This window comes from Suricata suricatta, chromosome 9 (genome assembly GCF_006229205.1).
Source record: "Suricata suricatta isolate VVHF042 chromosome 9, meerkat_22Aug2017_6uvM2_HiC, whole genome shotgun sequence".
Taxonomy (NCBI): Eukaryota; Metazoa; Chordata; class Mammalia; order Carnivora; family Herpestidae; genus Suricata; species Suricata suricatta.
In genome coordinates, this window is record NC_043708.1 from 89,769,381 (window position 1) to 89,793,359 (window position 23,979).

The window sequence follows — 23,979 nt, forward strand, 5'->3', positions numbered from 1 at the left end:
ATTCAAATACAATAGATTTTTGTAGTTTGATCTTACACACTGCAATCTTGCTGAACTCACTAATCTAGGATATTTTCAATAGATTTCTTGAGACCTTGTTAAGAATTTTTTGCATCTCTGTTAATGAGATTTTTTTTCTACTCTATTGTTTTGGTTTTTGTATCAAACTAATACTAGTGCATAAAATGAGTCAGGAGTATTCTTTCCTCTTCTGTTTTCTGGAAAAATTGTGTAGAAGAGTATTGTTTAGTTTTTAAGTGTTTGGAAATTTTTATGTTATCAATCCTGTTACTGATTTATAGTTTGCCATTGTCATCAGAGGAAATTCTCTGTGGATTCAGTTCAGTTAAGTTTGTTGAGGTTTGTTTTATGGCCTAAGATATGTCGTCTTATATATTCTGTGAGTGCTTGAAAAGAGAGGGTACTCTGCTATTGCTGGATGGTGTGTTCGGTAAATGTTGATTGGATTCTTTTGGTAATGGTGTTGTGACACAGGTGCTGAGATCTGTGCGGCTTCCACTGACACTGAGGGATGGTCTTGCAGTGGCTGAGCAGTGGTGGAAGTCCTGACTCTCCACTGGGCTTCTGACACCACCCCAGTGGAGGGCAGAGGAGCCCCTCTCTATACCTGGGTAGAGAGTATAAAGTACAGGCTTCATATGTGATCTTCTTGGACACTGCAGAGGAGAGGGCTTCTTGACAACTTGGTGGGGAGGAAAGTCCTGGCTCCCTGCCGAGTCTTCTCCCTTCTGAGAGAATTGGGGTGCCTCTTACAGCTTGGTAGGGTTGGAAGTCTTGGCTACCACTCAACCTTTGCTGGTGTGAGTCGGTCTATGTTTTTTATCTATGTGGTGGTGACTGGATCAGCAGGATTATTGTCTAAAACTTTTCTGTCTTCTTGGGGCACCTGGATGGCTCAGTCAAGTATCTGACTGTTGATTTCAGCTCTGGTCATGATTCCAGGATCATAGGATTGAGCCCTGCATCAGGCTCTGTGCTGAGCTCTCTTCCTTTCTCTTTCTCTCTGTCCCTCCCTGCTTGCATTATCTCTCTCTTTCTCTCAAATAGATACATAAGCATTAAAAAAAATAAAAAATAAATAAAAGCTTTCTGTCTTCCTGGCTCTTTAGGTAGAGGATGGGTTTTTCTTAGGGTCGTTTTGTGTATGCCCATTGCTGTTTCCAAGTTGCTAGCTTTCTAGTATTCAGTCTGGGGTGTATGAGGCAACAGATAACCCACTGTACTACCCCGAGGTCCTTAGCAATTGGCCTCTTTCCTCCACCTAGCGATACCTTTTCATGTGCATTTTATATATAACATCAATGATTTTTAGGTGTATTTAATGGGAGAAATAGGGGAAAATGCATCTACTCTGTCTCCCTAATATTATTATTATTTTTATTTTTTATTATTATTTTTTTATTTTAGAGAGAAAGAGAACAGGGAAGGGGCAGAGGGAGAGAGAGACTTCCAGACAGGCTCCACACTAGCACAGAGCCCAAAGCAGGGCTTGATCTCTTGACCCTATGATCATGATCTGAGCTGAAATCAAGAGTCAGATGCTCAACCAACTGAGCCATCCAGGCACCACCACCCCCAATAATTTTTGAACTGGGTTTTAGATCACCAGCTTTCCTAGATATATCTTTCATCTTATTAAACCACCCAAAAAATTATTGTTACTAGCTATAAATTTTTTTCTTGTTACTAGCTATAAATTTTCCCTTGCCTATCACTTCATCTCTTCCCATATTTTTCCTGCTGGTACCAATGTTATACCAAAGAAATGAAAATACTCCAAATAGCACTTAGGACAGATCTCAGACTACATGAATTATCAGTATATTAATAATTTTTAGACCAGTTGGATTATGTACCACCTAAATAAGTTAAATGTAAGAAAAAGGATATGTAACATAGGTCAGCATTCCTCAAAGTTTCTTTTGTGGATCACATACATCAGAATCAGCTGATGCAAGTTCAAAGTGCACTGGAGGCCCCTACCACAGACATACTCCCTCACAATATCTGGGGTAGAACCTAGAAATGGGTAGTCACCTAGGTGACTCTCATGCCCACCAGCATGTGGGAACCACTGGTTTCAATGTGAATTGCAAAGTAAGTAACAGAATGTGGAAGCGTTTGTAAAAAGCAACAACCGAACTGGACGTTCAGAAGAAACTCACTTGTAAAGGTATGCTGCTTTATATATTGTGAATGATAAAGATGTGGGAAATCTTTTGATATTGAGTTCTAATTCTTGGTATAATTTTGGCCCTAAAATACACAATTTTATCTTTATCTAATAATTTCATCACCATGAGAATATGTTTAAATCTAGATTAAATTCACTCCAGCAGTAGCTACTTTCTTTGGATTTCCGAGTACAGCATGCTGTATGACTGGATATTTATATGAACAGTCTCTTCGTTTTACTCATAGGTGTTAGGGGAGTATGCCTACCTCTTAGATAAGGAGACGCCAGAGGAAGTTATAACCAAGCTCTACAAGCTACTTACGAGTGACTTGGTTTCTTCAGAAACAAAAGCCTGGTTACTTGCAGCTGTTACCAAGTTGACACCCCGAGCACACTCTTCTAATGTAGTGGAGAGATTAATTCAGGAATTCACCGTATCTTTGGATACTTGTATGAGACAGCATGCTTTTGAATTAAAACACTTACGTGAGAATGTGGAACTTATGAAGAGCTTGCTTCCAGTTGATAAGAGCTGTGAAGACTTGGTGGTAAGGCATCTGTATTTTATCTTTGTAAAAATTGCATCATCTCTAGACAGAATAATTCTTACCTTTGTGGTGTATCTGGAATATATCAAAATATCCTTTTGTAACGCTTTAGGTAAACGTTGGAGTTTTTCCTCATTATCCTATGAGAGAATTTGAGAGCTTCAGTTCAGTAGTGATTCCAAAGAGTTGGGAATATAGCAGTAGCTCTTCTGGAGAACTGCACTGAAGCAATTTATATCCAGTGGCAGTCTCTCTTAACATATTATAGTTCAAGAATTAAATTTTTGGGGCGGTACCTGGGTGGCTCAGTTGGTTTAGTGTCTGGCTCTTGCTTTTGGCTCAGGTTCTGATCTCGCACTTTTGTGGGTTCAAGCCCCACATTGGGCTCTGCACTGGAGTGTGGAGCTTGCATGGAATTCTTTCTCTCCCTCTCTCTCTGCTCCCCACCTACACTGTCTCTGTCTCTCTCTCAAAATAAATACACTTAAAACAAGAATTAAATTTTAAAAATCTCCTTTGAACTTACCTAATATGTGGTTTTATTATTACTTTGTTATCTTTGAGGATATAAAAAATAGTTCTCTGTTGCATTTTGTCCATCTAGTATCTAACTTCTTTACCTGATCAACCACCTTTCCTTTCCCACCTAACTTTCAGCCACTACTCTTTTTAACCTAATGGGCTCAGTTACTACTCACTCTCTGAATATGTACTGATCTCTTCTCCAGACTGGTGTGAATTAGGAAATTGCCAAAAGGAAGCCAGATTTGTACAGATTTTTATTTTTTAGATGTCATATAGTTGAGAAAGAGGAGAGGAGGGGCAGCATTCCTACTAATTCTGACTGAGATTTTCATGATGTGTATTCAGTTTGAACCTCTTTGTTCATTAGTTCTTTCAAAAGCTTCTCAGGGGCAGATGCATTGCTTTCACATTTGGTAAGCAATCTGGAGACGTTCATTGAAATGGTGAATAAATAGGCTATACATAGTATTTTTTAAGTTTATTTATTTATTTTGAGAGTAAGAAAGAGAAGGAAAGAGAGAGAGAGTGGTGGAGGGGCAGAGAGAGAGGGAGAAAGAATCCCAGGCCGCCCTCGGGCTGTCAGTGCTGTGCCCGATGTGGGGTTCAGACTCACAAACTGTGAGATCATGACCTGACCTGAAACCAGGAGTCAGACGCTTAACCAACTGAGCCACTCGGGCTCCCCTAAATATGCTATACATAGTATGAAACTAGGAAGTAACTTTTTTCTCTTTCCTCCAATGAACGATAATGATAACTATGATGACATAGCTTCATTTTATAAGACTCTTATTGAAATCAAACCTTTCCAAATTCAGAGTGTGACATGTCACTTAAGTATTTGATATTTATCTGCTCTTCTAATTATTGGAGCTGTTTGCATACAGTTGGCTAAACCAGGAGAAACAAGTCTGTGGTTTCTGAGGCCACCACTGCTGTATCTTTTTGTGTACCTCTCATTCTTCTTTCCTCACTTTTTTTTTTATCCTTTTCCCTTTACTCTTTCTTCATCTATTATATCTTTTCATTTACTCATTCTCTCATACCTTTCTATTTCTGCTGAAATTAATGTTCCATAGATTTGTGAAAAGGTATTTTCAGGTAGAAAAGAGTAGAATAGTTAAAGGCACTGTCGGGTCTGAATAGTGGCCTCCCCTAAGGTGTGCATACTTTAATCCCTGCAGCCTGTGTGTTTGTTATCTTACATGGTAATAAGAACTTGGCAAATGTGCTTAAATTAAGGAATTTTTGACAGGGAGATTATTTTGGATTGTCCAAGAAGGCATGATCCCAAGAGTTCTTATAAAAGTAAGCAAAGAGTCAGTAGAAAGCCAACTAACAACTGAAGTAGAGATCAGAGTAATGGGGCCACAAGCCAGGGGATGGTGGTGCCTTTAGAAGCTCGAAGGGAGAAGGAACTTACTCTCCCTTGAAGCCTCCTGAAGGATGAGCCTTGCCAATTAGTTTTTAGCCCCAGGCAGCAAACTAACACTTTAGCTCATAATGTAGATGTCTTCTCTAGTAGATTAAAGTCTCATGAGGGCAGGAACTGTCTCTCTTTGTTTCCATCATAGCACCTAACATGATGCTCTAACATACTGGATGCTCAAAAGTTTATTCTGCAGTGCAGAGAAATTAATAACTGCAGATGACTTACATTGTTACCTTCTTAGCTGAGTGATTTAAATATAGATGTTTTAGAAGGCTTAGAGAGGTGAGTAGTGCTGGTAGTATTTAGAACTGAAGTTCTGTTTCTCATTTAAAAATTATTTTTAGGACATATGGATTGAAATTAGTTATGTGAATGTATAGTCTACTATTTAGGGCAAGTTTTTTTAATTTTTAATTTTTGCTTCACTTTAATACAGGTAGATACTTCCTTATCTTTTCTGGATGGCTTTGTGGCTGAAGAACTCAGTCAGGGGGCAGCACCTTACAAACCTCACCACCAACGGCAGGAGGAAAAGCTTTCTCAGGAAAAAGGTAATTTTCCATGGGTCTGTAACAAGCTAAATTGTAGAGATGTCATTTTTTTAAATGCAATTCATTTTATAGTCATGTAATGTAAATAACTGAGGATATTTACTTTTGTTATCCCTCTTTAAATCTGCTTGTGACTTGTTTATATGCCTAGGCCTTTGGATACCCAGAAAAAAAGTTAGCCTAGAGATACATCCAAAGTCATAGGCTTAATATACATAAGAGCCTAAGATAGTCATTCTGGAACTTTGAAAGATCTTGAAGATGGAATTATCATGTTGGGTCACTGTGCTAGACAGAGGGCAGATAGATATTCACAAGAGCATATCTACAGAGAAGTTTGAGAAAAGAAATCTTACTGTGGACTAGTGGGTTTCATTTTCATTCTGAGCAGTCTTACATATTTTAACTGTGTACCAGTGCTTTCTGCAACAAACTGTATGATCAGGGAAGTGAGAAACAGCTAAGAAAGGAAAGAATAACTTCACATTTTAGAAATGTAGTCTGTCACGGAAAGATGCCTGTCATGATTTTGGTAAAGAGGAAATCAGTGAGGTGTTTGGATGGTAGATGGGAAGTATTTATATGAATAAAGGGAGTCCATTGAATATTATCTTTGTAGGAGTTCAGAATGTTAATACCAAAAAGTTCAATGCTGAAAGCTCTTTTTCTCCCCATTCATCATCTAACGATTTTGTCAAGTGCTTTCCAGACTCTGTGGTAGGCACATGAGTACAGATAAATGGTTGATCTTAAAATGATACCAGAAAAGTGTAAGTTGCAATTCAGCCATCTACTTCCTTCTCCTGACTCTTTCTGCATACTTGTCATTCTTCTCCTGCTTCCTTTATACACATGAGCTCTTGTACACCTTGTTAACTTTTAAAAATCTTTGGTCATTCCTGTTATACATCTGTATAAAGATGTTAGGAAATTTTCACTAATGAATGAAAATAATGTGACTTGAAGTTCATTCTCAACCTCAAGACTTTTCAGGCCTTCCTTAGATGACCGTGTTTAATTCTGTTGTCTCAGGTTTGGAATTTTATCTCTTTTCCAGATGCTGTCCCTTTCTATGCCTAGTTTTTTTCTCTTCACTCTTAAACTCTACCTCTGATTTTGAATTCTTTCTGCTCTTTTGTTTTCACTCTATCTTGATCTTTGGCTGAAACTGTGTTTTTACTTGTGCATAGAAAACATTGTTTGAGCTCTTCACTGTTACTTTGTTAATGTAGAGGCTGGATAAATGGCTGTCACAGATGCTATTAAAACGGTCAAAGTGGGACAGAAAGTTAAACTTGGTACTTGAAAAACTTAAATTTTTTTTGGTTTATTGGTTTATTTATTTGTTTTGAGAGAGAGGGAGAGAGAGAGAGAGAGAAGGAGAGAGTGAATCCCAAGTAGGCTCTGCACTGTCAGCACAGAGCCTGATGTGGGGTTCGAACTCATAAAATGCGAGATGATGACCTGAGCTGAAATGAAGATTTGGATGCTTAACTGACTGAGCAACCCAGGCACCTCTGAAAAGCTCAAAATGACAGTATTTTCTAGTAGAAAAGGACCTTGGAATGTTCAGACATGTCCAAACATGTTATGAATCAGAATCACAAAGAGTTTTAAAAAATGATACAGGCTTTTGAGCCCTATTCCTGTATCTTTTGTATCTGAATCTCTAAAAGCTTGGCTGTATGGATGAAAAGGTCTGTGGGAGATTCTACAAAGTCAGCTTGATCCTGGTTACCAAATCAGCATTTGGCAACTACTGATCTAGCCTGAACCCTTCACTTTACAGACAAAGAAATTAAGGTCAAGTTCATGTACCCAAATAATGCCCAATGCACATCAAGAACTCAGTTCTTCTGATTATTAATTAGCCCTTTATTGTTTTCTATTGCACATTGATTTCTCTTCTGTATCATTCATTTAGCTAACAAACAAAAATTTATGTAGTTCTCTTTGGATTGAGTGCTGTTTTCTTTGCAGGAAACAGTATATATAATACTTGAGAGTGGAGCTCTGGAACCAGAGTATCATGATTTCTTATCTGGCTTTATCATTTTTCCTGTTTTTGTAGTCTTGGTTAAGTTCATGGCGAACTCTGCCATAGTTTCTGTATTTGAAATTAAAATAATAATTATAGAAGTTCACATTTATATTTTATAAGGCACTTTTTTATGATTTAAGGAGGTCCTTTATGTTATAATCCAGGTGGTCCATAAAGATATATATGCCAGTTAGGATTAGGTATAACTTCATAGCGTATTAGAGAACAAAAGAATATAGGGCCTTATAGACAAGACAGAAGATGACTGCTCTTTCCCTTAAAGAAATTCCAGAAGTAGGCAGCCTAGGATTGGTGATGGCTTCATGAAAATAAAGGAAGAAGGGAGAGAAGAAAGATGTTTTTGTTTTATTTTCCCCAGGAAGATTCCTCTGGGAAGTTGTCCTCAGAATGTGTGCATAATTTCATTGTCCAGAACTCAAGTTCATGGCAAAGAAGTCTGGAAATGTCATTTCTTTTTGGGTGGCCATATACCTAGCTAAGAACCCAGGGTTCTATTACTTAGAAGAGGAGAATGGATATTTGGATATTGGCATGTGTTCCACTGCAGTATCAGTATGAATTTGTATGGCTCTGATTGAATTCACTTGGGTAGGCAGAGTCCAAGGAGTCTGAATCTGAATAAACCTTGTTCTTTGTCAGTAAGGGAGAGTTCACTTTGAGGGGTCCATTAGTCCATTTGGTATAGGGATGTGGCTAAGAGCATTTTGTTAAGCAAAAACATGGCTATCTCTTTATTCATAGCTCATTAAACATTTTTGTCTGGGAATAGCAACTTTTCAGTAGACTTGGTTTATCAGTTGTCTTTCCTAAGTGGAAATTCCTAGATTAGCTTTTAAGGGATGCGAAAAGATAAGATAAAAACAAAGTACTATCTTTTATCAACTAATAGTGTGAAGACTGTAGTAGACCTTCAACAAATTACATCTACTTTATCATCATTATTTGATTAGCTCATCTCCAGAGCCCCTTCCAGTTTCAAAATTGTCATTGGAGGGGTGCCTGGGTGGCTCAGTCGGTTGAGTGTCTGACTTTGGCTCAGGTCATGAGCTCACAGTTCATGAGTTTGAGCCTCGTGTCAGGCTCTGTGCTGACAGCTTGGAGGCTGAAGCCTGCTTCGGATTTGTGTTTCCCACTATGCCTGCTCCTCCTCCGCTTGTGCTCTGTCTCTCTTGGTCTCTCAAAAATAAATAAACGTTAAAAAAAATTGTCACTGGATTCTAATCTTCCATTATTTTATTTCACTAGTGACTGATAATTTTGATAACATCTGCTTTTCCCCCCCTAACTTTTGTTTTGTCTTAAATAAGAACTTCTGTTATTGTTTTAAAATCCTAGTTCTCAATTTTGAACCATATGGACTTTCCTTTTCTTCATCTGGCTTCACTGGACGACAGTCTCCTGCTGGCATTTCTCTTGGTTCAGATGTATCTGGGAATAGTGCAGAGACTGCGCTGAAAGAGTAAGTTCCTTTCTTGTTAAAATTGAGAACATTAGAGGAGTATTTAAATATCTTTAAATGTACAAGTGTTCCTGAAAACTAAATTGTGCATAGGCTCTTGTTTCAGTTGTTCCTATTTATTGCTTTCAAGGTGTTGATGTTGTACAAGAGAACTTTTTGTTTATTTTTGAGAGAGATAGCAGAAGCGGGGGAGGGGCAGAGAGAGAGAGAGACACACACACACACACACACACACACACACACACACACAGAATCTGAAGCAGGAGCTGTCAGCACACAGAGCCTGACACAGGGCTTGAACTCACGAGCTGTGAGATTGTGACCTGAGCTGGAGTCAGACTCTCAACTAACTGAGCCACCCAGGTGCCCCTGTACAAGAGAACTTTTAAGAGAGTTTGCTTACTTTTCAGACAGCATAGTGTACACAGGCTTTATACACAGTAATGATGTGTGTGTTATTACTGCATATTACATGTATGTGTGTGTGTGTATGTATGTTTGTATGTGTATTACATACACATATATATAAATATACACACACATATGTATACACGTACATTTTAAAAACTATGTGAGAACTTATATAACAGGTGAATATGAGCATATTATTCCTCATAATCTTCTTATAAGCATTTCATTGGAAGATTAACAGAGAGATGAACATAAAATATGATGACTTCATTTCAGTAAGCTGTATACTTTGCTGAAAATGCTTTCAGAGCTTCTTTCCAGCAACCCTGAGAATTGGTGAAGACATTTGTCTAAATATCTTAAGTGGAGCCAAATCTTCAACCATTTTAGGTAGATTTTGATTTTGGAAATATAATAAATTACTTTTAGAAACATGATTAAGTTTAAAAAAGTGAGATAATACATAAAGTGCCTCATAAAATCCAGTGCATGGTAAGTGATTAATAAGCGGTAGCTGCTATTAGTAATAGTGATTGTCATTGCTATCATTGTCATTATCCAAAAGCTGAGTTAACCAAATGAAATTAATGATCTATCTGGATAACTTGGGCCAATATATTGATGTGACATAGAGTAATGAAAATTGCTTTCTTGTTTGTGAAGGAGCTTCTAAAAGAGTAAAAAAAATTTTTTTTAGTTTTTTTTCTTTAATTCCAGCGTACTTAACATACAGTGTTATATTAGTGTCTGATATACAGTATAGTGACTCAACACTTCCATATACTATTCTGTGCTTATTAAAAATGTTTTGAATGATGGCAGCTCTGTTGGAATAAATGTAATAAAATCTCAAAAGTGACAACTCTAAAAGATGAAATTTGAATTTTGAGTCCTCATATGTTCATTATGGAGTCAGTCAGCTCATTATATGTTCATCTTGGCATTTGTCAGTCTTCCAGCATGCTGGTTATGAGAAGTACTTATCAGAAAAGTGACACGCAGATTATGAGGATTATAGGGTGATATGCTGAATTAAATTCTCTTTCTTAGCCTTTTTTTCCCTGCTCTGTTGACCCCCTTTTCTTTCCCAGACATTTAATTTTGGTATTCTAAATATGGGGAGCAGATACAGTTTGTGAGCATGTGATGTTAGAGGTAATAGCAGTTGAATGCCCTGAACAAAGAACAGCGGGACGAGGGAAGGAGAGGATAGGAACTGTCCAAACCCAGGGAGGAAACTTGGTCTCTTTTACCTGCACAACAGGTGACAGCATCTGTTTGTTTTGTTTAGTACTGAACTAAGATCTTGGGGACTTGACAGGACCTTGTAAATCCTGTGTATTTACATGTACTTCTCTCAGAGAAATGGCATTTGGCAGGGCTGTAAGGAATTATACACATGCTGTTTTATTGTGAAATGGAACATGAGGGATGAATTTAAAATTTCTTTCCAAAGAGGACTACAGCTCACACATCATTTCAGATTGAGGACCTCTGTGGTAATTGACGAGGCTTTGGGAGGAAGCAGTCATTCTTGTGCAATCTCTGGCAAGCTGAGAATAAAGTAGTAGTGAGCTCAGTTTAGAATTTCTGATCTTAAGCCCTATTTTGGGACTATCTCAAATGGGAATTTCTAGAGTCAAGTTAAAGTGTATCCCTAATTTTTGAAGGTTGCTTGGCCAGAATTTACATCTTTATTTTGAATGATCTGATTAAAAACAATACAAAGGTTTTGTATATTTGTACCACATAATATCATGAATTATATTATTGTTGTTAAAATTCAGACTAAGATGACACGTTTAAAATTTTTTTTCAATAGTTTTCATATGAAGAAGCATATTTTGTGCTTTTATTCATTTTTCCTACTTTTTAGACTTCTGATACGTAATGCATGACAGAGAAAATTTATGTTGATAATAGGCATCTACACAAATGAAATATACAAGAAAATCTTTAAAGTAGTTTGAGGTTCCTTTTAGGCTTATTTTTCCTCTTCTGTTTTTCCTGTTGTTGTGGATTGGATTCCCTGGGAAGTGTATTCCATGATGGAGTTTAACATGCAGAATATTAAGCCAGTGCCCTTGTGATCCACACCTGTGGAAGGAAGGAGAAAGAAGCAGGTTTGAGCAGAGGTGGAAGTTAAGATGCAGTGCAGTGCCAACAGCAGCCTCTGCTGACCCCATGGGGAGCTTTGAAGTTAGAGTGGCCCTTTTTCAGAGTTGACCTGAGTTAGACCCAAATGGGTGGCCAGGACTGTGGCCAGGACTTCTGTCCAACAATCACTGGGTATGGGCTTCCCTAGGAGGGGTCGTGATGTCAGGTGAGGTGACTGTTTGCATCTGAGGCAATCCTAGAGAGCATCATACTCCCAACAGTTGGGGCAACAAGTCTCTTTATGGAAGGATCTAGATGGAGCATCCCAGTGTCTGCCACACTTGCTTTTTGTTGTTGTTGTTAAACTGGTATTTAAATCATTTATTAGTAAAACTTGGGGGGAGTTGCTGTTTTTCTTACTAATTGAAGGATATTTTTGATAAGCAGAGTTACAGAAACACTGTGGTTGTTTATGAATCCCTTTGAGTTCCTGTTGTTGAGCATCCTAGAGATGGTGGAGGTAATTTTAGTGGTTCCCATGACCAGTTTTGGATCTGCTCTTGCAAGGACAACCAGTTTTCTTCTAAGAGGTTTGGTGGATAAATAATAGTTTTATTTTTTAAAAAAACTTTTTAGAAGGCTTTTTAGGTACATGAAAGAAAGAAATGAAGGTATTTGTAAAAGGAACATTTAGCAGTAAAATTCATTGAGGAGGATTGGACTAATTCCTTATAGGGCATTCTTTATTAACACTCACATTTTCTATCAGCCAATTAGTATTTAATAGTATTAGTTCTTCACTCAGTATGAAGTGAAACCACCTGTCTATGTTTTTGGCATAGTATAGGAAATCAAATTGATCATGAGTACAACAAATTAGAAGGGAATAATAACTTGTACAGATAATTCTGAGTTTTTCTTTTAGATTCATTTTATGATCTATTTTGTAGTACAAATTTTACAATGCTATTTTGGGCCATGACAGGGATGCTTAAGTGAGCCAAGAACAAAGGAGACATAGTTCTTATACAAAAACAATAAAGGTTATCTTTGGCTGTTTCAGTCTGTACTTGGTGATTATCTTAGTCAGTACAGAGTCACAGATGTAATAACTTTTGGGACAACTGTAGGTGAGTCCAAATTCTAATCACGATTTCAAGTTCTTCATCTCTAGTATAAAAGACTCATAATATTCATGCTTTTTCAAAAAATTTTTTTTTCTTTTATAGATCAAACCTCATTTCATTTTAATAAAATTACATTTATAATAGTTGAATATGTAGCTAGTGTTCACCTTAAGAACATTTTTTGAATTAAATCAAAGGAGTGGATTTGAATGATTTGGTTTTTTTTGCTTTCAACAGGATTTTATTTAATGAATTTATTGGGTGGTTATAGCCAAGAAACTTAAAGAATCATTTCTGATCTTTAATTCATCAGAATTAAAGATATTTTTGAAAAGTCAGTGGAGCTAATTTATAGTGGTTTTGATTTGGACAACTTATTCAAGCAATTAAGTGAAAATTAAGTGTTCTGAAATTTTTAACTAAGTCTAGAGTTGTGTTGCCTTAAATCCGTCAGCTGGAGAGTATGGGGACATCGGATGAAACTAAAATAACATCATGGGATCTAGGTTTTACTTCCTGACATAGAGAATATAACATGAAAGCTGTTTTTAAGAGGTCATGGCAATGACGTGCTTTTAAAAATGACTCAAAAAAGTAACTCTTTAGCTCTTATTTAAGTTGATTTGATTTCATTATTAATCTCCTTAGGACAAATAGCTTGAAGCTGGACGGTATAAAGAAATTGTGGGGGAAAGAGGGCTATCTTCCCAAGAAGGAAGGCAAAGCTGGGGATGAAACTGAAGCTCCGCCTGTTCCTCAAGAGAGTATAATAATGGAGAGTGTAGACCAAACTATAGTTAAAAAGGATCAGTCTCAAGTCCTTACCCAATCTAAAGAGGAGAAAGAAAAGCAGCTGCTTGCATCATCACTATTTGTTGGGCTAGGATCAGAAAGTACAATCAATTTGGTAAGTAGTCTGTTGTATTCCTCTGAGAATCTCTGTCTCTGTCTTGTAAAAATAACTGGTTCTACGAAAGTTTTTGGCTGTCATCTATCTGCATGATGGGAAATGACTTCCCGAGCTCTGGAGCCACCAGTGACACTTTTTATATTCCTGAAAGAGAAATTCTTATTGGCTTAGCTTGAGTCAGGTGTTCTCTGTAGTCCAGTCAGCTGGGGCAAGGGTCAGGGCCCAGATAAAGTTACAGATATCACCGTGGGTATTACTCCATGGGCGGATAGGACAGTTCTCAGTGGGAAGTATCGTCAGCAACAATAGTTCAAAAATATATATATCTTTGGGAAAAGTACTTCTCAAAATAGTATTTTTGATAGTAAAAGATAGGAATCAATTTAGATGTCTAACATAAATTATATTAGCTCAGAATATTACTTAGCCATTAAAAATGATAAGTACTTCTTTGTATGATAAAGAATACATGTGATGTATTAAGCAAAAAAGCAGAAAATAAAGTTTTGTTTATACTTTTTTATAACTGTTAAGAAGATAACATATTGAGACTGAAAGGAATTATACAAAAATGAAAATTATAATCAGGCATTATGATTACGATGATTTTCAAAACTTTTTATGCTGATCTATTATTATCATAGGAAAGGAATGAAAAATTGGAATGAAGGATAGGTGCCGTTTTTGAGCATCTGAGAATTCCATGCAATTTTCCATTTGGTGGACTTTTGGACCTGCCTGGCACAAAATAGTGATTAGAGCTACATTTTCTTGAGTGTGACGTCATCCCATTTCTTTCATCCTCCCTCTCCCCTGGTGGAATTTTCCTTCCATCCCTTTAAAACTCGGCGTGTTTTCTCTCTCTTTTCAGACCCCGTTTCTATCAGACTTGAGATCCCCTCCTAAGAAAAAAAAATTCAATCTAAAAGTTAAGATAAATAATGTACCTTAGTGCTGTCGCAGTCAGCATTTGCAGTTCAGCAGCAAAGTGACTTATCTTGGGTCTTTGGGATGCTCCAGCCGGCAGTGGTAAAGGTACCATTGAATGCCTGGCACTGAAGGGGCGCGTTCTCTGTGGTCACAGTGCACTCAGGCTTACGGAACCCTGATTTGTGAGCCCCGTAGCTGATGTCAAACCATTCCTGCCCTTTCAACAACGTGCAAAGCTTTCAGCTAAACAGTCTTTCTCAAGATAACATTCAGTGTGACAGATTCATTATCAGGCCTTTTTTGTGTGTGTGTGTGGTGGGCTTGAAATCAGAAATGTAAGTAGGATGTTTTTCCATTTAAGGTATGCTAAATCCTTTTTGCGTTAATTTTTTTTTTACATGATTCACTCTAGGGATCAAGGCTTTTTGTTTTACCTCATCTTTGTCTTTTATTTTGTCTTCATTTTTATTATTATTTTAAGTTTTTATTTAAGTTCTAGTTAGTTAACATATAGTGGAATATTAGTTTCAGGTGTAGAATTTAGTGATTCAACATTTGCCTACAACACCCAGTGCTCCTCTCAAGAACCCTCCTTAATGCCCATCAGCTCTTTAACCCATTTCCCCCTCCACCTCCCCTCCAGCAACCCTCAGTTTGTTCTCTATAGCCAAGAGTCTGTTTCTTGATTTTATTCTCTTTTACCTTCATTTTTTAAATGTTTATTTATTTTTGAGAGAGAGAGAGAGAGAGAGCACGAGTAGGAGGGGGACAGAGAGAGAGAGAGACAGAGGGAGAGAAAGACAGAGAATCCCAAGCATGCCTTGAGCTGCCAGTGCAAAGTTCAACGTGGGGCTCAAACCCACAAGCTGTGAGATCATGACCTGAGCTGAAACCAAGAGTCAGGCATTTAACCAACTGAGCCACCCAGGCACCCCTCTTCTATCTTCATTTTTAAAACTCCTTTTCTCTGGGGTAACAAATTCTAGGTTAACTGTTTCTTTTCTTTAAATAACCAAGACGCTAGTCTAGTGTCCTGTGGCTTGTGAAGCTTCTTATTAACAGTAGAATAGACAGTATAGAAAAAAATTATTAAACATGGAGACAAAGTAATAGAAACTACCCAAAATGAAACACAGAAAAGAGAAAAAATAATTAAAAAAAACCCTCAGAACATCAGTGACTTGAGGAACAATACTGAACAGTGTAATATGCTTCTAATTTGAGCCCCATGGTTCACACATGGAATCATGTGAAGGGCGGCCACATCATGTTAAAGCCACACAGGAGGATGGAGATATGAATTTACAGTAGTGCGAATCTGCTGCCCTGATTCTAGACAACTTGGGAAGCAAGGGGAATTGTGAGCTACCACTCCATTCTTCTTACATAAATTTATGGACCACTCCCCAGGACTGTTGGCTCAAGGATGGCAGATTTGCCATTTCCATTGCTGGAGTCGGTAGCAGACATCACTAGTCAGTTACAGAATCCTTGCCTCCTATGTGTGTGTCAGTCACCACTAGTTAGTTCTTGAGGGAAAATCATTTTTTCTTCTTCGTTTATGGACTTGTGGGCCATGAAATCATGATTATAATAGACAACTGAACCAGAGTTTGAGCCATCCATGTATTTGAGGGTGTCTTCTCTTCTTCCAGGATAACTCTGGAAACTCAAATTAACGGCTAGGTTTCTCACTGTTCTTAATTCGTGCAATTCTGTACTCTAGCATTCTGAAATTGAACAAGTTTTTAGAATTGTTCACTAATGACTTTTTGACTTTCTTTTTTTGATGTTACGTATATTTAATGAGAAATAAGATTTTGCTAATAGTTCAAAGTGAGGTAACTGTCATAGATTTTGGGTTTAACATTTTATTCGTCTCTGATTCTTTTGTTAATCTATGCTTTATACATAGACCCTTAACAAATTAGTAAATTGCTCATTTGAAATTATAGAAAAATGTTTAAAACTCATGGCTGCTAGAATGGGTTTTTTAGATCTTGTTATTATGTTTTATTTTTGCAGCTAGGAAAAGCAGATACCGTATCTCACAAGTTCAGAAGGAAATCAAAAGTCAAGGAAACCAAAAGTGGAGAAACAACCAGTACTCAGAATATGCCCTGTTCTTACTTTAGCTCTTCATCAGATGTGACATATGAAGATGACTATTATTTGGATACTTTGCAGGATAGAGGAGACAAAGAATTAAATAAGTTTTCTCTCAGCTCAGAACTTTTGGATTCTGAGTCACTCACAGAACTGCCCTCGGCTGAGAAACTCTCCAGCTGCACAGAGTCCACACCTTCTTTGTTCACTGATAACATGGAAGGTCTTCACACTCCGTCCACTGTAGCCTCAGTTGCTAATGAAATCTCTTTAGCTTCTTCTTTGTTGGAAGAAACCTCTGAACACATGCATTCAGATCTTGTGGAGGTCTGTGATAATGAAACCATATCAGTGTCTTCCTACAAAATTTGGAAAGATGACTGTTTAATGGTCACCTGGTCAGTTTCTAGTAAGAGTGGTTTGGAATTGAAAAGTGCTAACTTAGAAATTTCTCCTACAGAAAATTTCAAGGTAAGACAACAAATGTTTCCTTATTTCTGCCTTAAAGGGGTAATGCTTATTTTGTGTTTCTGCTCTTCACTCTTCTGATGGTTTATAAATGTTGTCAGTATCCTTTCCTCTTTAGCAAAAAGACCCAAAGGTGTGACAGGTTTTTTATTATTTTGAGTAGAGACAAATTATTCAAAAGAGACAAGGAAACATAATAAAGATTTTCCAACTATATTGGCGAAGGGCATAAATATAAAGTGAGTTTTGACAGAGAACACGAGTTACAAATGTAGGCTCTTGACTCTGAATGCTTGGCTTTGAATCTTTCTTCTGCTACTTATTAGCTTTGTTACATGGTCAGGTTATGTAACTGCTTTGTGGCTTTCAGTTTTCTCACATTTAAAATGAAGATATTAATAGTGTCTGCCTGTTACTGTGAGGAGTAAATGAGTTAATATCTGTAAAAATGCTTACAGCAGTTACCTAGCACATGGTGGGTGTTAGTGGGTTATTATTTTCAGTGTGTATTTTGTGGTTTTTGCTCTCTTTAAATGTCTCACAGAACTGCCATACTCATTCATTCTTCGTTCTTGCCATAAACACTGAAACAAAGTTCTCAACAAAGCAGAACATCAAGGAGTAAGAATATTGAAGGATAATATTGTGAACAGTCTCTTGCTTTTTTCTTTTATTGATTTATGTTGAGTACTTGGGCATCAGCTCTATTTCTTCCCTAGAGAATTGCCGTTTTGATTTCTGGAAATATGTCTAATTACATTATTGTATGGATGACCTTGCTGGAGTTATGAGATCTGTCCAGTAGATAGTTATTTCACAAGACTGACCAATTTCTTCTATGAGCTAAGATGTGTTGAATGGGATATTACCTGAGTCACTGACCAGGGCAGAAGTTCTGACTCTAGGCGTACATTAGGACCACCGATGGAACTTAAACAAAACAAAATCCAATCCAGTTGATTGGGCTCTGCCCTCCATAGATTGAGTAAAGGTGCACTGTAGCTTGAGAAAAGAAGACGTGTGTGTGTGTGTGTGTGTGTGTGTGTGTGTGTGTGTATGTTTTGGTTGTGGTTTTCTTTATTTTGTTTTTGTTTTTTTTTTTTTAACTCTCCTAGTGTTAAATATCTTGTGCTAGTCAGGATTAAGAACCAAAAGACACACATTTAATAATCTTTTTGTGGATGTTACTAAATTATACAGAGATTTTCATTGGAATTTGTCAATACCCTTTACCTGTATACTATTTCTTAATTATCTGTGCTGGTAAATTTTTCTCAAGTGAAGTTGTCAGTCATTTTTATACTGTGGTCTGTTACTAACATCTCAGTATGTTAGTAACTTCAATTAAATAGAAAATTGGTATTCATATAATAGTCTGTATTGATCCTTTCTTCAGTACTTGTATTACTTTTATTTACAGATCACTGAGCAACCTGGATGCTGCTTGCCTGTAATAGAAACAGAAAGCATCAAAACCTTTCAATATAGTGTGCAAATGGAGAAACCTTTTACAGAAGGGAATCTTTCTGGTTTTATAAATTATCAAATGATGGATACTCATTCTGTTCAGCTTGAATTTTCTGTAAACTTATCACTATTAGATTTCATTAGGTAAATATTTTCTGGAATGTTAATTCAAGTTACTCATTCAGCAAATATTTATTAGGCCTTTTCTCTGGATAGAAGCACTCTGCTTAGCGCTAGGGAGTATAATAATTCAAAGCTAGATACAGTCGCAACCTTTAGGGAGAGTCCAGTGTAGGGAAGAGATATTGAACAATCACGTAAATGCATATATAATTTTGAATTGTGCTGTGAAGAGACAGTAAATGGTACAATGAGTGATTATAATATGGGACCTGATTTAGGTTGTGGTTGATTAGAAATTATGGAAAACTTCTGAGATAAAGTAATATTAAATAATTAAAAAAAATCTTTTTAACATTTATTTATTTTTGAGAGACCGAATGAGACAGAGTATGAGCAGGGGAGGGGCAGACAGAGAAGGAGTCACAGAATCCAAAGCGGGCTCCAGGCTCTGAGCAAGCATTCAGCACAGAGCCCTACGCGGGGTTCAAACCCACGAACCGTAAGATTATGACCTGAGCCGAAGTCAGACACCCAACTGACTGAACCACCCAGGCACCCCAATATTAAAGTAATTTTTAACTTGAAGTAACTTCAAAGATTCTGGGTGGCTTCTGTTTAAAGCTTTTAAAGTTTTTCTCATTTATACTTCACTTATTTGATTAATTCTTTCATAAAATCTCTTTATTAAGCTTTAGAGATCTGTAAGAAAATTACTCAAGGTTATTAAACTTCATTAGAGATATAGTAAGTATTTAGCATTATACTAGGCACTAAGCCATGTTACCAAAATAATTGAAAACAACTTCTTAACTTTTATGCTCTCATTTAGTTTTATAGATATATTGTACTGTATTCAAATATTTTTTTAAATGAAGGCTGCCTGAAACAAAAATGCAGAATGCTAATGAATATCTGTAAGATTTTTTAACCTTCCCACGTTTTACTTGTGTTACACTGGCATAATTTTTGCCTACTCTTTAAAAATCTTTAAGTAAGAACACATCTCTCAATCTGGCAAAGAGCTTGTGGTCTTGGTGCTGTATAAGATAGAATCCAGCTTTCCAAAAACTTACACTCTCTGATTATAAATATATATCCCATGGTAAGCTTTAGTAACCCGAAGAAGCACAGTATGTATAGTTAGCAGTTCTTTTTTCTGTATGTAGTAATAAAATCCTATGGATGTTTTAAAAATATTTTCCCAATTATAAAATCAATGCATAATTATTACAAAAATTCAAATGCTATGGAAAAGTATATGTAGAATATAAAAGTTCCCTCCCAGAGATCCAGTGTTAACTATTTGATCTTCAGTCTGATGAACCATTTTAAAAAATACATTTATTAAAATTTATTTCTTAGTCTGATTTATGTCAGGTACCAGATCTTCATATTCATAGTCTGTACATGATGTTGATAGTGTCTTATTGTTCCCAAATTCAAAGTATATAAGAAGAAAAGTTTTATATGTGAATGATTCATGAAATTACTTGGTAAAATTTTTTTTAACTTGGTAAAATGTACTGAAATGACTAATGCTCAGAAAAAATTGAGTGATTTATTGGAAAGACATTTACACTTTAATAAAATCTTCTTTCATTATTTCCTCAGTTTGGAAGTTGATGGTAAACATTCTAATTCCAATCATAGTTAATTTAAAAACATTAATTTTGTGGGACTCAGATTTACAATGATTATGTTTTAGTCCCATGAGTCATTTGAAATATATTTGTTTAAACAAGAATTAATTTCATTCTTTTGGACATATCTAATTTTAAAAATTATTTTCAGACCATTGAAGATCTCAACTGAAAACTTTGGCAGCCTCTGGTTATCCTTCGCAAATGATGTGAAGCAAAATGTAAAAATGTCAGAATCTCAAGCTGCTCTGCCTTCTGCCCTAAAGACCCTGCAACAGAAACTAAGACTTCATGTTGTTGAAATTATAGGTTCGTACAATTATGAAAAGGCAGTCTTCTGTTTATGGGGGCTTTCTCACAGTCAGAACACAAATCAACTTTTACAAGTATCAGATTTCTTAGAGCTATTATTTCCTGTTATGAATATCTTTCAAATGAGTGTGTTGTTGAGACTTTATTAAAGAATTTTTTATGTGGTAAAAAATAACAAAATTTACCATTTTAACCCAATTTTAACTGTATAGTTTTTGGCATTAAGTACATTCATGTTGTTGTGCAGCCACTGCCACCATCACTTCCAGAATGCTTTCCTTTTACGTAACTAAAACTCAGTGCCCTTTAAACACTAACTCCTCCTCATTCCCTCTCCCTCGCCAGCTCCTGGCGACCACCATTCTTACTTCTGTCTCTCTGAGTTCAACTACTTGTAGGGATCTCATATAAGCAGAGTCATGCAATATTTGTCCTTTATGACTAATCTTTTTCACTTAGCATAATATCTTCAAGGTTCATTCATGTGTAGCATATGTGAAAATTTCCGTCTGTTTTAAGCCTGCAGACTATTCCTTATATGAATACACCGCATTTTGTTTATGCATTCATCTGTTGATGGACACTTGGGTTGCTTTCACCTTTTGGCGATTATGAAAAATGATGCTGTGAGTGTGGGTGTACACATACCTGTGTTTGAGTCCCTGCTTTCAGTTCTTTTGGTTATATACCCAGAAGTAGACTTTCTGGATCATTTGGTAATTTTTATTTAATTTTTAGAGAAACTGCCATGTTATTTTCCCCAGCATCTGCACCATTTACATTCCTACCAGCAGTGCCCAAAGGTTCCAATTTCTCCACATCCTCATCAACAGTTGTTATACGTATATGAGTTTGTGTGTGTGTGTCTGTCTGTCTCATAGGAGTAGTAGCTCCTTGTGATTTTAATTTGCATTTCCTTACTAATCAGGGATCAGTCTATCTTTTCACATGCTTCTTGATCATTTATGCATCTTCTTGGAGAAATGTCTGTTTAAGTCCTTTTGTCCTAAAGAATTTTCAATTTTTGTTTTCTCGTAGGCAATGAAGGGCTTCTGGCCTGTCAGCTGCTCCCATCCATCCCCTGCTTGGTACATTTTCGAGTTCATGGTGATGTATTAGCCCTGTGGTTCCGATCCTCCTGTTCTACTCTTCCTGACTACTTACTGTATCAGTGTCAAAAGGTGATGGAGGAATCCTAGCAGAAGCTCTGCTTTTATTTTACTCCATCCAAATAAATGGTTTACATAGCTAAACTTATTTTACCAAAGTAAAAAGAACTCATGGTACTTCTAATGAAAATGGGGATTATTACAAGCTGTGGTTTTATGTGTTTTCTTTATGAATCCTGATCAAGAAAGAGTTCTAAGAAACTGTATCCTTAACCTTTTACTCAGGATTGTACAGTATGTTTGGGTCCCACAAAAGTGACCTGAACTAATGTTATAAACTGCTAATGATTTATATGTCACTTAGTGTAGAGGGACTGAAAATATTTATTTTGTTATAAATAATTTTATAGCAAATTTACTCTAGTGCTAGCTGATTTGTGGTAAAGCCAAGTCCCTGTTCTCTGCATTAATGGGGGAGGGGGGAGTTGGAGAGACATGGCATTGATCATCCCAAACCTAATTTGTATTTGGCTTTGGAACGCAGTGTAAGCTTTTTGATAGGAAAGTCATTACTTTTGATTATGTTTTGCTTGGATCAGTGTTGAAATAAATTGGCACGGCACACACTAACCGTTCAGGAGATCCATGAGCATGCTGGATGGATATTGTGGGGATTTGATCTGTGATATAGTTTTTGTTGTAGATAACTTATTACACACAATTGCAGGTAATTTGGCTACAGAATTTTTCTGTTTTCCACTTGAATTTATTTTTAAAATTCAAAATGAATCATTGTATTCTTATTTTAAAAACCCAGAGTCATTTACAAAATGCTGTCATATAGAAACACAACCCATAAGAGTACAGAGTACTAAAACAAACAGATATGAAAGGATTATTTCATTACGGCAACTATCTTAGTTACCACTTAGGTCCATTTAGGCCCTTTTGACAGACTAGATTTTGTGAGTATACATGGCAAAACCATCTTTCCTGGCTTTTGAATCTGCTACTACTCAATGGATACAACCAAAGCAGTGACTGCTTAAGTATACCATACAGGTTATTTAGTAAGATATGTCATTTTCATCTTGTAATTGTGCCTTTATGGCCTATGTCAGAATTCTTGTTGGTAAAAGAAGAGGTTAGGCCCAATAGGAATGAGGGACCACAATCTTGGCATTGTACATTGAAGTTAAAAACTGAAATAGTATTTTATAAAAATCTTACGGTGCTGTGGAAAATATTATTTCACTTTTTCTGACACTTCACCATGGAGACTGTTCAGGTAATGTAGTTTTAAGTCATTGCATTTAATACTCTGGTTAATTGGTACTGTTTATCACTTAGGTGTGGAATTCTGGTTTAAATTATCTCATTAATCATAACCGATAAAGATACTAAAGGGATTTCCTACAGCTGATAGGTTTTATTAGTTTTTTGTGTCTAGCATTTTTCTCCATAAAAACAAAAGCACTATTTTTAAAAATTAATTTTAAAGTTATTCATTTTTAAAAATGTCACTTCTTGGTAATTTCATGTTTTTAATAACATACAGTAAAACCTTGCTACAAAAGCAATGATAAGTGACTAGAGTTTACTGGGTAGATTTCTCCTTTTTAATGGAAGGTCAGATTCATCTTCATGCTCCCAGCAGTGTCATGGTGAAGCGAATGAGCTCTCTCGGGTGTGATGGACACGGGTGGCTAAACTTATCAGCTTCTTTATTTCTACCTCTGTCAGCAGCACCCCTCTCCCCCAACTGGATTCTGCTGTTACTGACAAGGAAATAGGAAGTACCCTCTCACTTTGTAGAGGAATACAGTGTATGGCAAAGGAGGTGCTCCAGTTCTGTGTGTGTCCTTACCTCTGTGGATTCACGTGATCACCAAGGCTAGATTGAGTGTGGAGCAGCGGTGTAAGGTGCCCAGCAAGCAGATGGATGACTGTCTAGGAGAGATTGCAGTGGGCTACTCTGCTGCTTTGTTAAAAGGTTGTTCATGAATGGCAGCAGCAGTTGCCGTGAAAGACACGGCTTGGCCAACGGAGCTGTCTGATGGTAGGAGATGTGTACTGGTAGGTTAGGACCGGGAGCATCATTTTAGTCTGTCAAAGGGAACATAGTGTCACTTTTGTTCTTTCTGAACTCACTAAATAAAAAGTAGAGTAATGGAGTTTCCACTGAAACATTTAGTAGAATGTTTACAATTTTTATATTTTTACTGTTTTAAAAACAACAGTAGGAAAGAGTAAATTTTAAAGAACTTCAGAGCAGTATATACTCTGCCTAAATTAATTTAGTGCTTTAAGTTCTAAGTCAGACATCACCAACCCTTTTTGCATTGCAGGAAGATGTGACTGTAAAGTAGGGAGCATGATTTTTGTGGGCAGATGATCCTCTTTACCTTACAGTCATGGTTTAGTCAGGTGAAGGGGCAGTGTGTGGAGTAGAGCTGTGGAGGGGATGCCCAGTGTGTGAGGGCTGTGCCAGGCACCTTCCCTGAG

At 36.7% G+C, this 23,979-nt stretch overlaps 1 protein-coding gene across 5 annotated transcripts in view; it reads left to right on the forward strand.

Annotated features, from left to right (window-relative positions):
- Positions 1-21,679, forward strand: part of AP4E1 (adaptor related protein complex 4 subunit epsilon 1) — a 56,800-nt gene extending 35,121 nt beyond the window's left edge. For 3 of the 5 annotated variants that reach the window (XM_029951811.1, XM_029951812.1, XM_029951814.1), the window contains 8 exons: positions 2,443-2,745; positions 5,139-5,253; positions 8,651-8,774; positions 13,058-13,316; positions 16,275-16,826; positions 18,244-18,434; positions 20,205-20,362; positions 21,404-21,679. In XM_029951811.1, the coding sequence (XP_029807671.1) occupies positions 2,443-2,745; positions 5,139-5,253; positions 8,651-8,774; positions 13,058-13,316; positions 16,275-16,826; positions 18,244-18,434; positions 20,205-20,362; positions 21,404-21,564 (1,863 nt within the window). In that variant the 3' untranslated portion in view covers positions 21,565-21,679. Of the gene's footprint in view, positions 1-2,442; positions 2,746-5,138; positions 5,254-8,650; positions 8,775-13,057; positions 13,317-16,274; positions 16,827-18,243; positions 18,435-20,204; positions 20,363-21,403 lie in introns of those variants that run through there. The other 2 variants (XM_029951813.1, XM_029951815.1) reach the window with 2 other exon arrangements.
- Positions 21,680-23,979: the final 2,300 nt, after the last annotated feature.